The sequence below is a fragment of the Eurypyga helias genome, unplaced genomic scaffold (assembly GCF_000690775.1).
Source record: "Eurypyga helias isolate BGI_N326 unplaced genomic scaffold, ASM69077v1 scaffold27933, whole genome shotgun sequence".
Taxonomy (NCBI): Eukaryota; Metazoa; Chordata; class Aves; order Eurypygiformes; family Eurypygidae; genus Eurypyga; species Eurypyga helias.
The window spans coordinates 307-15,126 of record NW_010241122.1 but is presented as its reverse complement, the minus strand read 5'-3'; the positions used below and the strand labels follow the sequence as shown (position 1 = coordinate 15,126).

General features: G+C 54.6%; 1 protein-coding gene across 1 annotated transcript; it reads right to left on the bottom strand.

Annotated features, from left to right (window-relative positions):
* Positions 1 to 4,734: 4,734 nt before the first annotated feature.
* Positions 4,735 to 10,411, bottom strand: PDCD1 (programmed cell death 1). Its single transcript, XM_010148663.1, has 6 exons — positions 10,156 to 10,411; positions 7,572 to 7,904; positions 6,441 to 6,596; positions 5,765 to 5,799; positions 5,239 to 5,298; positions 4,735 to 4,953 (listed from the first exon to the last, which is right to left on the bottom strand). Exons 1-6 carry the CDS (start codon positions 10,409 to 10,411, stop codon positions 4,735 to 4,737), a joined length of 1,059 nt encoding a protein of 352 aa, XP_010146965.1.
* Between the last annotated feature and the right edge of the window lie 4,409 nt (positions 10,412 to 14,820).

Genomic DNA, 14,820 nt, shown 5'->3' with positions numbered 1-14,820 from the left:
GGCAGGACCACAGAGCAGGACAACCCCTCCGCAGTGGGGATGCTGTGTCCATGGGCACAGCAAGGCTTGCAAGACAGATGGACCACCATCTGAGCAACAGGGCATAACCCTAAACACTTCTCTGTCTTTCACTGCTTGCTTCATACCAGGGCTTTCTTCCCACTCTGAAGGCTTTCCTCATCTTTTCCTGCACTAAACACACCCAACTCTGTTCCATCAGTTCCATTCTTCAGGGCATTTTTGCTCCTTTCTCTAGGTCATCAGAGTGAATTTCATTTCTAACCCTCCTTCCAGATGGCACCTACACCCTCCCTCAATAGAATATTGCCTTCATTTGAGCCATGCTTCCCCAGAAAACCCAGTTGCAGTGTCTGCTGTCACAAGCTATTGATAACTGCTCATGGGATATAGCTTCTTGGGTACCCATCCACCCACAGTGGCAGAATTTCCCATTTCCCTAATTTGCTTATGAGAATGTCATGTAAGGCAGCAAAAAGATAGCATCGCTTCTGCTTTCCCTGCACTACCCAGCCTGTTGCCCTAATGAAGAGAAAACAGGTTGGTTTGACACGTGTTCCTGCTAAATCTGTGTTCTCAGCCCTGGTGCTGCCCTCTCAGTGTTTACCACTTGGTGGCCTTACTAATTTGTTCCAGCGGTTTTCTGGGTACCAAGGCAGACTGACTCATCTAGAGTTTTCTGGATCCCCTTTTTTCTCCTTTCTTGAAGCAGATGGTGAATTGGTCATTCATATCCTCCTGGGATGCATTCCAAGCCAGCTCTCTGTGCCCCTGTCCCCCTCTGACCTTGCCACTGTTGACAGTGAATGGTTGTCACCCCATCACGGTGAAACGCTTGTCTAGGGACAAGCGATGGCTGTAAGTTCCCTTCCAGGCTGGATTGTCTTCATAGTCGAGCCCTTGGAGTAACGGGGTCCACCTGTCTCAGGATGGATTTGAGGCAAGGGGGATCAGGTCCTTTGGAAATAGGGGTATGTCCAAGCTGCACTGTAGAGAGGGGACATTGCCCTGTTGCCCAGGACTTCTGGGATGGGGAGGGATGCAGAGTGATGGGGAGACATTCAAGGAAGGAGGTGGATGTGAGGATGCAGGCAGGTACCACCCCACATGGGTTTGGGCTTCCTGTTGGTCTGGTGGGCCTCGTGATTGTTCCTCCAGGTGTACAGAGAGAGCTCAGCCCCGGTGCCATGAGCAGTGGGTTTGGTCTTGGGGGTGGTAGAGCGGGTAGGCCCAGGGATCCTGCCTGGCCCTCTAAGTCCCCGCATGCCAGGATCTGGCCTGCCGGCATCCTTCTCAAGCAGCACATCCCACCAAAGTGAGGAAGAGAGAGAAGGAGAAACCCTGGAGCCAACTCAAAGCAAAACTAGAGAAAGCAAAATGAGGGCAGCAGGAGGAAACGCAGATGTTCTGCAAGCCTACAGCAGGCTCAGCAACAGGCAGGGCGAGACTCTGGGTGGAAAAGGATGGAGGAGATGCTGTAGGCCTGGATCCCTCAGTATATACCACAGCTGTGCAACCTGGGCGTGGTTAGGGAACCAGGCCACCTGCCCAGCAGCCCATCCCTCCCAACAGCAACCAGGGCACCCACCAGCTCACCCCAGCCTGTCTTTTCCAGGAACAACAGCCGCTTTCCCAGCGAGTCAAGGCCATGGCAATGCTCCCACACTCCAGTGCCCGACAGACCAGCCCCACCCACAGATCACCCCATTAACCTAGCACCAAATAACCCACACACCCTGCTGCAGCACTGCCAGCCCAAACTCTCCCAAACCTAAACACGGCTCTGAGACCTCCCAGTGACCAGGACACTGCTCACTTTTAGGTGACCTTACTGCCACACAGCCTGACCATCCCTTCTCCGCCCGACGTCTGCAACGTCCCATTTTTCAGGAATGGTGCTTTGCTGCTCTATGGCACAGTTTTCCTCAAACATGCTGCTGCAATCAGTGGGAGAGGACTTCCTCTCCATCTTCGTCTGCCTTCCCAGTTTTCTCAAGACCCAGGTTCTGGGCTCAGGTTTCTTTAAGGGATGCCCGCTCATGTGTTGTTCCAATCACCTTTAACCAAGGCTGGAGTTTATAAGGAGCCAGCCTGCCTCTTAAGCATCTGTGTAAGGGGCCTTTGCTTTCTTAGGCATAGTGCAGGCACACTGAAGTCATGCATCCAGCTTCCTGCAGATGCTGATAGGGATCAGCCCCAGCTCTCTGAGGTCTCCCAGTGGGGTCTGGCTGTTGCCCATCAGCAAGACCCCAGTGTGGGACCAGGACTGAGCTCTGCTCTCTGGAGGTCCCAGTTGGCATGCAGTCCAAGGGATCTGATGAAGCATTTTTTTGCAGGGACAGAGGTGGCAGCTGCTCCTCTGGAGAGCAGCCGGTGTCCGCAGAGAGAAGCGGTTGCTCTAACTGCCAGACCAGAGCATGCAGGAAATGCAGCAGCTTCAGAGCCTGAAGTCACCCCCTGGGCTGCACCCGCGTCACAGATGCGGCACACAGATGGGGTGGCTGGGGGAGTGTGCACATATCTGGCACATGGTAGCTGTGCAAATCTGGGGAGGGTGCACACATTTGCATGGGGAGTTGTGTGCACATCTCTGTGCTCATGGGCATTTGTGTGTGCTTGTGTGTGAGTGTGCATGGCCAGGCCAGGGAAGCTTGGTCTGGGGAAAAAAATTGGACATCCCTCCCCGAGTTTGGATGCACTTGTGAGCAGAAACCATGGGGGAAGGGGCTGTCAGGAGAATTCTCCATCACTCATAGCATGATGCAGGTAGGAATGAGGTGGGCAGACCCAATCTTATGCCCTGTCCACTCTGGCCTTTCAGGAATCATTCCCAGTGATGGCACATCCTCAGAGCACTGAAGAGTCAGGTTCAGGTGCTATTGAATTTTATAGGCCCTTGTTCTCCTCCCGCTTGCAGTACCGTAAGTCTCAGTTTTCCCAAAATGGGATGCTGAGGACCAGGGAAGGGCTGAAGACCCGGTACCTCTGCGGTCCAAGAGGCAGGGTGGAAAATATGAAGCAGGGGCCATGCTCTCGCTGGTGTCACATCTGACAGGAAAGCCAAAAGCCAAACTGCTGACTGAGCTCCTGCTTCTCGCCTGCTTCAGCTGCGTCCTGCCTTGGCTTTCCGGGTGAGCCGAGCCCGTCCGGCTACAGCATGTCTCTGATGGGGCAAGGAGCTGGGCTGTGGCTTGCAAAAAGCCCTGATGAGCTGAGCTGTGCATTGGTGTGACTGACTGCTGTGGGAGTTAAGACTCCTGGGAGCCTTCGGTGGCACTGGGGACCAAGGATCCACCAGATCCACTGCCCTGCTCTGAGAAAGGGTGAAAGACATCCCAGATGGATGTTCATCCCATCTGGTCCCGCCTGGAGGTTTCTCAGGGACTTTCCAGCCCCCACAGGGGACAAACTGTGGTACCTAGTTTGCCTTACCCCTTTTTCCAGCTCCTGGGCTGGCTCCCACAAGGCTGCACTGGTTTTACTGGGGGTAAGGGAAAAAGAAACCTGCTGACAGTGCCACCAAAGCATGAAATGCAAGTGACTCCTCTCTGGTTCCACTGGCTTTCACGGTCTCCTGTCAGGTCTCTGCTGCCTCCAAAGCCAAACCTCCTTACTAGGGTTTTCTTCCCTCTCAAGCAGTTGTTGCTTCTTTCTGTTCTGGCTCCTGGCAGGCAGCATATCCCCGGCATCACTTACAAGAGGGAAAATGGAAGTTTGGAGCCAGAAAGTTGTACCAAGCGCCTTGCCATGGTGGCAGACAGGTCCCTGGCATGGCAGGGATGCTTGGCCCCAGCTGGGTGACCATCCTGAGACCAGTGTGGCAAGGGGGTCTTGGTTTGCAGCTGCACCTAGGGGCCAGCCCAGAAAGGAGTGAGAGAAAAAAGAACAGCTTCTTCTCTAAATTATTAAGAGCAGCTTCGTGGAAGAACGGCTTGCATATTGCACAGAGAGGCCCAGGAACCACAACAGACGCCACTGCCTCCCGGCTCTCGCCTGCGCGCTGCCAGGAGCCGTTATTTGCCTGCCCACGCACTTGCCATCACGAGTCAACAAACTCCCCGGACGTGAAACCCTTTATTCACCCCTAAGGGCCAGATCTGTCTCCCACCTGCAGAGGGAAGGATGCAGGGGTAGAATTCCCCTCTTGAAGAAGAGGAAAGTGTGCAGAGAGAAAACCAGCCACCAGCTTCCCAGAGGTTTCTTTAAATAGCAGTACACAAGGCAGTCTCTGTGCTGGGCAAGGAGAAGCCCTCAGTCCCGGGTTCCCACTAGCAGCATCTCCCTGGATCCACACCAGCTCTGGCGTCCGATGTTTCCCCCCACAGTCGTGCTTTGCCGGTTGGGTCAGACCTGGGCAAGGGATGCAGTGTGGCCGCTCCAGAGAGCCCTGGGTGGCATGAAAACTGAGGTATGATGTAAATCACCTTTGGCACAGGCCTGTTGGCATCGCTGCCCTGCTCCAGCCCAGCCTCCCTGCCATGAGTGAAGAGTCAGTGCATGGAGCCCAGCAGGGACCCTTCTCATCCCATGCTACCCACCCCACAGCTACAATCCCACTGTGGTCAGGTCTGTCCAATTACCAACTCCATCAGTGGTGCCTCTGTCGCTCCAATTCTTGTACGCTGGATTTTTCCCAACTGAAAAATGCAGTGGGAGCAAGGGGCCAGGGCAGCCTGTCTCTGTCTGCAACCCCCGGCTGAGAAGGGACCCCAGCCCTCAGCAGGGCTGCAATTGCAGCTGCTGAGTCTTCTCGTTCTGGTGTTTCTTCCCCCGCTCCGGTGTGACGGGCTTCTCCTCTGGGAAGATGATGGTGGCATATTCAGTCTGGTCGACTGGCTGGGTCTCAGGGGGCACCTGGGTGCGCTGGTCCCACTGAAACTCCAGCACACCATAGTCCACAGTAGACATGAACACCTCAGGGGGCTTCTCTTCTTTCTGCAAGGAAACCCCATCAGAGTGATTCATCTTCCATCCAAAGGCACCCACCATCCCCACATCAAGCTCTCTTTCACAGCAAGTGCCAAAACCAGCTCTGAAGCATCCCAGGAGGGCAAGAGCAACACAAATCAGAAGGATGTACAGACCCAGGGCATCATTTGCCCAGAGAAATAAGGCCTTGGGGTCACCACTGAGGCTGAGCTCTCTGCCCCTGCAGGCAGGTGGGGCTCCCTTCCTGCCCAGCCATTGACGGCAGGGTCATGCTAGGAGCCCTTTTCCCACCTCTCCATCGGGCTCTGGCACAAAGTGCATGAGGAGAGCCTGAGACTGAGCGTGGTCCGCCTGTAGAAGGGAGAGCAAGGAGGACCTACTCACTGCCTTCAGCTATCTAATGGGGTTGGAGAGAAGGTGGAGCCAGAATTCTCCCCTCAGTAGAAAAAAAGAGGAAAAAGGGACTTGCTGCAGCAAGAGAAATTTTAGCTTAATATATTGAGGGCAGGGGGAAACATTTTCTCCCATTTTCTATAGCAACACAATCCACTGTTAAAGATAGCCCCGTTTTGAGCAAGGCTTGGACTACAGAAATCCCATCCTATCTCAGGCAGTTTTTTGCTTGTGATGGGGCTGTGCTGCAGGTGCAAAAAAGCAGTTGTAGCTGTGCAGAAAAGGTCAAGCAAGCACTAGAGAAGACAGGAGAAGTGAGAAGCCTGTGAAGAGCTGATAAAGGCAGGCCCTGCACCCCCCGCACCTCAGCAATGCCGCCATGCTCCCCTGCAGCACGGCAGGGCACCAGAGATGGAAAACTCACCGCTGGCGCTTTTTCACTCGGTGGTTTCTGCACATCTGCAAACGAAAATGCTTGGTTAGAAGATGCTTGTGCACCAAGACAGTGTGAGCGTCTGGGGCTGACCCAGCCCCCATGTCCTAGGAGAGCACTGGACACCACAACCTTTGCACCACGCTTCATCCTTCTCCACTCTTGGTCTTACACCCGGAGCATTACAAGGACGAGTAAGATACCAGCTCACGGTTGAGGGTTTAATTGGGATTAGTGGGGTGCAATTTCTCAGGACTCCCCTCTGGGAGAGCCCCCCCGGGTGCCTGTGGCATGGCTGAGGTGATGCCTGGTGCTGCAGCAAAGAGATGATGATGTGTCCTGAAAATGCCTGGGCAAGATGCATGAGAGGGACTCACATGCAGCATTAAGACACCACGTTAACAAGTGGTTCAGAGCCACAGCACATGGCCTGGAGGCTCTGCAAAAGGCGAGCATGGCCCAAAGCACCCTTCTCTCCTAGGCATAGAGATACCCATCCCATGGGAACATGCCACAGCTGAGTTTAGCACGTTGAACCTGGCCGTGTACCCCAGGGAGCTTCAGGTATCCGGCTTCTCCGAGTTCAAACTGGGTTTGTAGAATAAGCATCACACCATCAGGCAGACCCCAGCCCTTGGCACAGCACAGCCCCCACGGGGGATCATACCTCCTCTCTTGTATGTGATGGTGAGGTAGCCAAAGATCAGCAGCAAAACTGCCCCAGCCAGCAGCAGGATGCCCAGGAGCACAGCCTTGATGTGGTCCAGGGGATTGTCTTCCTCTACCTCAGGCTCCTTGGTGGCATTTGTCTTCTCAGGGGCCGCTGTAATAGCCATGCAAAATAGGGGGAACAAAGGAGCAAGTCAGGAGTCTAAAATGGCCTCCGTAATCCCTGGGAAAGTCAGCAGGGGTACAGGGGGCTATGCCCAGAAAGGGCTCAGTCCCAGGCAGGCTGCCACATCCCCAACATCCCTCCAGGGGCCCTGAATTTGGGCTGACATGGGGGATGTTTTGACCATGTCCCATTCCTTCCCATTGCAGCTGGTGAGGATGATCCCACAGCACTGAGAGATGGGGTGCAAAGGGCCAGGGCACTTCAGTCCCATGGCATGACCCCATGCCCAGCAGAGCCCCATGGGGGACACAGCTTCCCCAAGCCTCCCAGCTGCTTCTGCATCCTGGGGCCAACACAGTTCATGCTGGGAGGAGATATTGAGAAAGACAGTAATTTTTTCAGTGCTTTGTCTTTTTCTTTTTATAAAAGGCCCCCAAAGCCTCCATGCTGCCAAGCAAGTGCATGGCATATCTTCCTGTGAGATCTCAGCCTCCCACACCATGGGACTGCGAGACCCTCCCAGGGCATGGTTTTGCAAGAACATCGGCTGTTCAAGCAGTCTGAGTCCTGGTTGTCACCCCAAACACAAGCCCTGTCTCCAAATAAAGGCACTGCTCAGGGTGCAGGCAGCTCCCTATGCTGGTCTGCCTCCATCCATGGGTAAGGACCTGCTCCTGCCCACAGCACTGCTGGGGATGCAGCCCCAGCAGGATGGAGACTTCCTGCCTCAGAGACAGATCCAGCCAGAGTGAGGATGGCGAGGTCAGCCTGTGTCCCTGGGCGTCAACCAGGCATGCAAAGGCGAGGGAAAAGGGCAAAGCTGTGCTCTCCTGTCCCATGCCAGGTCTCCCTCCAGTGGGGTATCACCTGCCTTGTGCCCTGGGGCTGCAGTGTGCCCGGGGGCTGTAGCACCACAGGATGACACTGAGGACCTGTCCCCATCAGCTCAGCCCCCAGGCTGACCTGTGACCACCAGCTGGGACCGGTTGCTCTCCATCACTTTGTTGGGTTCAAAGAAGGTAATCAGCCCACAGTAGTAGGAGCCCGAGTCGTTCTGGTGAAGGTTCATGATCCTGATCTTGAAGGCAGGAGTGTGGTTGGTGAGCAGGTACTTCTCTGTCTTCGTCTGGGAGTTGTTCCGGCTGATCTCAGCGATTTTTTGGGCTTGGCTGTGGTTGGTCTCCTTGTACCAATTGAGACTGTACTCTGAGCCTGAGTTGTGCTCCATGGAGATGTTGCAGAAGAAGGTGGCTGAGCTGCCGGCAGGGAGAGTTAACACGTCTGGGAAGAAGGTCACTGTTTGGGAGAGAAGAAAGAAGGAACAGACATGGTTACAGCAGCCACAGGTCTCAGACACAGCCAAGTCCGCCATGCAGAAACCAGGGATGCAAAGAGGGTGAGAGCCTGCCACCGCCTTCACTACCGCCCCATCCCATGGAGAGGTGATGGGCTCCTACATCCCAAACCCAGAGGCTCCACGTGTTCCTCAGCTGTTTCACCCTCAGCTCCTGAAGCTACAGGTTTTTACAACAACCTGTCAGCGAGCGCTTGTGTTGCCAGCCCACGGGCAGCCAGGCTCCAGGGTTTGCCAGCAATGCCTGATGCTTGGCCAGTCCACAGCATCCCCCTGGATCACAGGGAGGTACATCAGCCCATGTCTGACTGTGTGCCTGCCAGCTGGAGGGGGATTCTCACTGTACCGTGAAGTGGTTTCAGCAGAGTAAACTGTGCTCTGGGCTACCTAAAATTAACCCAGAACACCTGCACTGGGGAAAACAGACTTTGGGGGTTGTATTATTTTTAAATCTATGCTGTAGTTTAATGTCTGAGTCATCCTTCCACCAGCTGATGTTGTCTCTGAAAGCGAGCAGAGGGACCCAGTCCCGGGCTGGGGCAGCACCCCACGGTGCAGCGCATTGCATGCCTGCCTGCCTGCTGGGGTGCTCCAGCTCTGCCCACTGCTCCATACCGGGAGCACAGAGCAGGCAGGGGCTGCCCAGGGCATGGTATTTGCCATCTCCAGCCTGAGACTACGTGACAGGGCACAGTGACCTGGAGCTTACAATGCTGTCCCGTTCCAGCTGCTCATCCCCTCCTTAGGTGTTCGCGGGTAACCAGGCACCCAACCCCAGAGGGTCTCAGCTAGGCTTGCCAGGCTGCTCCCAGCACAGAGGGCAGTCGGCCACAGCCACAGCCCCCAGCCCTTAGCACTACCCCTGCTGCTTCACCACATTTTCCTGCCCATGATCCCAGTGGGTTCATCACCCCCAGGCAGCGGGTATGCTGCGAACACCAGCCAGGATCACAACACCCCAACTCAGCCAGCCCCATCCAGCAGGACAAGGCAGCTGCTGCATTAGATTTTGTCCAGAGCAGTAAAAAGCAGGAAGAAGCATTTTTCACACAGGTTTAAGTATTTTCACACAGGTTCAAGTGTTTTCACACAACCAAGCGATTCAAACTGCCAGTGCTTTGAAAATTCCCTGCTGTTAAGTAATCTATCTTCCCTTTTCAGATAGCAGCCCCAGGGCTTGCAGAAGGAGTTGCAAGTCCCTCCTGTACCTCCAACACTGGCGTGAGCCCGCAAGACCATAACGTCAGCATCACCAAAAAGGAACCAGGATGATTCCTTGAATAGATACAGGATTCAGTGGAAAAGAGGGCTGAACAGGGATGAGCTCAAACAGGAGGAGGGAAGGAGGGAAGTGCCCTGGCTCCCATGGGCAGTGCTGGCTGCAGCAGTGTCTGAACCGAGAGATGTAATTTTTGCAATGTTCTGGGTTTCTTGTGTTTAAGAGGAAATATTAGGCAGGCTCAGGGCTTTGCTTCCTACCCAGTGCTGCTGACAGCAATGAATGGAGCACTCAGAGGACTTCTGAAAGCAGAGGTTGGGTTTGCATGTTTCCTTGCGTCTTCCTAGCACCAGAGGTAACCCTTGTTCCAAGGGATGCCCAGCCCTGCACCCGCCCTCAGGGAAGAAAACATCCAAAGCCACCAAGGAAAGAGCCAGGCTGGAAGGAAGGGGAAGACACAGCTTCATCAAGGCTCTTGCAAACCCTGCCTGGGCTCACCCCTTTCCCTCCACCTCCCTTCTCTCCCCAGATTTCACCCTGAGCAAGGCTACATGCAGGACCCTGGCTCCCTTAGGGTCAAGCCCAAACCAGGAGGCAGAGCCCAAGGGCTCAGCCCAAAGCCGTGAAAGTCAGAGCAGAAAACCCTAGACCTTGCATGGCACTTGCAAATCCAGGCTTTCAACCACACGTTCAACAACACCAAACCCCGACCACGGCCAGCGTACCCACAGCACAGCTTCGGTACCGGCACCACGGGCTGGGGATCTGTCTCCTTCCCCATCCTTCAACCCTGTTTCTACCCTGAGCATCCCCATTTCCCTTGCTTCAGCGGCATGTACCCAAAAGCTGTGGATTTTCTGCTTTCTTGATGCCAGAGCTATTTTTAACTACAAAGCTCCCAGCCCTTAGACATCTTCCACCGGCTGCGAATGACATGGGCCCTGCCGGTGAGCATGCCATGCTCTGGTACCTACCCTGGCGACAGCCGGCCAGCATGGGGCTGCAGCAGAGCAGGACAGCACAGAGGCCAGTCAGGGCCACCTCCACGCTGCCCCACGTCGTCTTCGAGGCACCTGGAGCCATGACGAGCCAGTCGGTCTCCTTCCCGGGCAAGCGTGCCGTGGTGTGGTGTGCTGTACCGTGGCGTGCTGTACCGTGGTGTGCTGTACCGTGACGTGCCACCCCTGGCTCTCTCTGTGCTTCCTTCCTCTTCGGCTTCTTCTCCGGCATGCGTGGCAGGGGCTGGGGTGGAAATGAAACGTGCCCATCTCTGCCTCAGAGGGAAACCCGGGCTGCCTCCCGCCCCCAGCTTCCTCCCCACAGCGGCAGGGATCAGCTGAGCTGGGCCTGGCCCCTTCCCCTCCTTGCATGCTCCCGGCATGCTCCCACGCAAGCCCCCAGTCGCTGAGCAGCGGGGACAGGCACCTCTGAACCCACACCCACATGTGAAAAGCTCCTGGGGATGGAGTAGGCAGGGACCACAGGGGACATGTCCTCAGTTCCAAGCCTGGTCCATGAGTAAAAGGGCTGTCTCAGGCTCCTGAGCACCCATGGGTGCTCCTGCTGGGTGCCCATGGCAGTGGGGTGTTGGGGGACATGTGGCACTGGATAGCTGGACAAGGTCTGAGCAGCCATGTGGCATCTATCAGCAGGCTGCTCCCAGAGGGAAAGGATGAGAGAAGAGGGAGAAGAGGGAGAAGGAGAAGGAGAAGGAGAAGGAGAAGGAGAAGGAGAAGGAGAAGGAGAAGGAGAAGGAGAAGGAGAAGGAGAAATTTCACCTCCTCACATGTGTTTCTGCACAGACAGATCTGCAGAGAGCAGGGGCAGGTCCCTGGGGCCAGGTTGCTGTTATTGGGGTGACCTTTGCAGCAGAGTTCTTTAATTTCTGTGCAGGCAATATTCCCTGCTCGCTTCGCTGACTAATACTCGTATAGGAAATAACCAGCGGTGAAAACACGTCGTAGCTGGCTCCTCCGCTTCTCTTGAACACAGCGTTGGTACACCTCAATTTTGGAAAGCATCAGGGGAAAATTAATAATTAGGGTGAAGGATGCGATTTTCATGATGATTTCATCATTTTCCGGGCTTTCAGGAACGAGTTGCGGGGCTGGGGCTGGCTCACCACTCACTTTCAGATGTGGGCGTAACAGGCAAGCGGGCGGGGGGAGCCCCCCCTAATTCAGGATGGCCAAGGAGGGAGTTCGGAGCAGGGGCACGCATCCGGGTTTATGGCTCGATCCAGCCTGTCCTGGATCCTCTTTTCCAGTCTCCTACTGTCATTGCGTCTTGTGAGCTTTTGGTCCTGCATGGGCTGCAGAGCAAGCCCGGGGGGCTGTCCCCTCCTTGTCACCTGGCCGGAGGCCACTGCACTGCCTGCAAGGCAGCAAGTGTGCAGTGGTACAGGTGGGCTTTGAGGTGGACATCACCTCTTCCTTCACCATTTCCTGCATTTCCATCAAAAAAAACCAACCAACCAACCAAACAACCAAACAACCTCTAAACTAAACTGAACTCCTGAAAAGATGGAAGGTCACAGCAAGCCTTTTTCTCCTCAAGGCTTTGTGTCTCCAAATGGTGACACCAGGCATCTGGGCTGGGTGTAGGGTGGCTATGTTTGGCACTTGCAACATGTTTTGGTTTCTAGAGGCGGAAGATGTGACAAGTATCACCGCTGAGATCGCGACTCACTGAGCCAGGGATCAGCAGGCAAAACTGGCTCATCCTCCCCCTGCCCTGTGCGGCAGCAGAGGGCTCTGATTAAAATCGCAGCACAAATTGCTCAAACTTTCCAACGCACGCTTGAAATGGGGCACAAATTGGCACCTGGGTGGGGAGAGGCTGCTGCATCCATTAGAAACCAGAACTGGGTAGATGCAGACTGTACGACAATGTTTTAGGAGGCTGAAGGTCCTCTGGAAACCCATGCCCCAGTGCTTCCCGTAACTCCCCATCATGCTGGGGACCAGCACCGACACTGGAGCCTTCCCAGGCCGCTTGAGATGCAGGATGAGGCCGTGTGTGGCCAGGAAGTGCTGGGGAGCTTGCAGAACCACAGGGCACACAGCAGAAACCGCAGGGAGCGCTCTGGCAGCATGCTGATGGAAAGCTTGCTCCACCACCAGAGAGAGAAAAAGGGTTTTTTCCCCTTTTTGCTAAAAAAAAAAAAAATAAAAAGGATGAAAAGAATAAAAGAAAAGATCGATCTTGCTGCTAGGAAGATGCTGCGGGGGAAAGTGAGGCGAGCAGAGGTGCTGTGCCCCAGCACCCTGCCTGCACCCCACCTGCGCCCTGCCAGACCAACACAGCTCCCACTGGCTCTTGCAGCAGCTTCTCCAGCAACAAGGAAAACAGCTCCATCCATTCTGCAGCTCCCCATTCGTGCTGGCAAATCCCCTCCAGTCCAAACAGGGTGCATGGCACATCTTGGGGTTAGCTGAGGTGGGCCTGGAAAAGGCCCGTTGATGCTTAAAAAATCATTCTCTTTCTCTGAGCTGCAATATGGCAAATTTTATGGGACAGTCCTCTTCTATTTGGCCACCAAAAGAGAAAAAGGGTTAAAAATTAAGGAGAAGAGGAATAACTGAGAAAACGGTTTGTTCTTCAAAACTAAGAGACAAGAACTTCAGCAAGCACACGTCACACCACTTCACTGAAGCACAAACATCTCTTTTTTTCCCCAACGAGAAGCTGACCCAATGCGTGTGTCAGCAAGGGTCCCACTTACGCTGGCATCCAGATGAGGCCCCAGTCTCCTGCTGCCATCACTGTCAGGGCACAGTCACCTCAAAGGATGAAGGGTCAGTCCCAAAATGGTTTAAAAGCACCTGGGGCATTTAAGGAGCACTGAAAATGTGGAAGATGAAGAAGCAAGCAATGACCAAACACCTCAGATGGAGCCAACTGAAGTTCAGAGCTGAAAGTCCTTGAAGTCAAGGGACAGCAAAGCTTCCTAAATGAGATGGGGAACACAAGTTACCACAAAAAGGTGCTGAGGCAGCAAAACCCACAGGGTCCCAAAGATCCCGACCCCATTGGTTTAACTGTATTCACATCTGTGGGTCTGACCCAGGCAGGAGGTGAGCAGCTGGGGCAAGAAGAGGAAATGGTTGATGGTGTTTGCAAATAAACACGGAAAGCATCAAAGTCTTTCAGACACTTCCCAGAAATTAGGAGGGCCCCTGCAAACAATTTGCATGAGCAGCAACGCCTGACCCTTCGGGGAAAGGCAGCAGCCCCAGGGGCTGAGTAAGCAGCGAGTAAACAGAGGGGTGGAGCGGAGGCATGAAACTGCTCCTTTAGCGAGTGGAAATCTGCAGGGCCTGGGCAGGGCAATGGTAACTGTGATGTAAAGGTGCCATGTGGGTATGGCATGGGGCCACTGCCACCTTTGGCGTGGCAGTGGGGTGCCGTTCCTGTCAGCAGGCAGAGCTGATGCCTGGCCCTGTGGTACTAAGGGGTCTGATGGACCATCTCTAGTGAGCGTGGTAACCAGGCGCAACCACTGCTGCTCAGGGTCTCAGCACCCTGCCAGTGCTCAGAGTAGCTTGGGGCAGGATCAGGTGCCCGTTGGGATGTATCTGTACATCCCAAGCAAAACTCGCAGCAGAGGCACCTCCTGCCTCCTGGTGTAATCTCACACCTTCCCACACCCAAGGGACACCCAAGGCAGTACCCTGCCCACAAAGCCTTAGTGCTGGGTGCTCCCCAGCCATGCTGTGCATGATGGCCCCCTCCAGCCCCTCGTCACCAGCAGCAGCATGTTCCACCCCAGCACCAGCTGCGCCTTCACGCTGTTTCCATTTGAAGCTGGGTGAAGCGCCCGGGGACCTTTCTCAGCAGCGTCACTGGCTGCACGTAGGAAGCGCGGATGTTGGAGATTGCTGCATCAAGATAAACAGCAGAGGAAGCAGGATGTCAGCTTCTCAGAAGGGGGCTGTGTCATACACGAGCCATTGCCTTCCTTGGGACAGACAGCAGGAGCTGCGGACAGGGAAAAGAGCACAAGTGTCTGATGGGAGTGAGGATATTGGGGAGCAATAATTTTAGGCCTTTCTGGAAGGCTTAAGAAGTTCCTGGAGGAAAAGCCATGAGCAAGGCTGGAATCCCCATATTGATGGTTGGAATCATAGAATCACAGAATGGTTTGGGTTGGAAGGGACCTTAAAGACCATCCAGTTCCAACCCCCCTGCCATGGGCAGGGACACCTTCCACTAGACCAGGTTGCTCAAAGTCTCATCCAGCCTGGCCTTTAACACTTGCAGGGATGTGGCATCCATAACTTCTCTGGCCAAACTGTCCAGCGCCTCACCACTCTCTCTAGGAAGAATTTCTTCCTGATGTCCAATCTAAACCTCTCCACTTTCAATTTAAACCCCTCACCCTTTGTTCTGTCACTACAGGCCCTTGTAAAAAGTCCCACACACACTGTCTTGTAGCCCCTTCAGGCACTGGAAGGCTGCAATAAGGTCTCCCAGGAGCCTTCTCTTCTCCAGGCTGAACAAGCCCAGTTCTCTCAGCCTGTCCCCATAGGAGAGTGGACTTCATAGAATGTGTGGCCCAGAGGCAGGAAGAGCACAGGGTCTTGCAGCAACACACAGACAGGAACTGGGGAAATAGGGCTTTGTAATGGTGACCATTT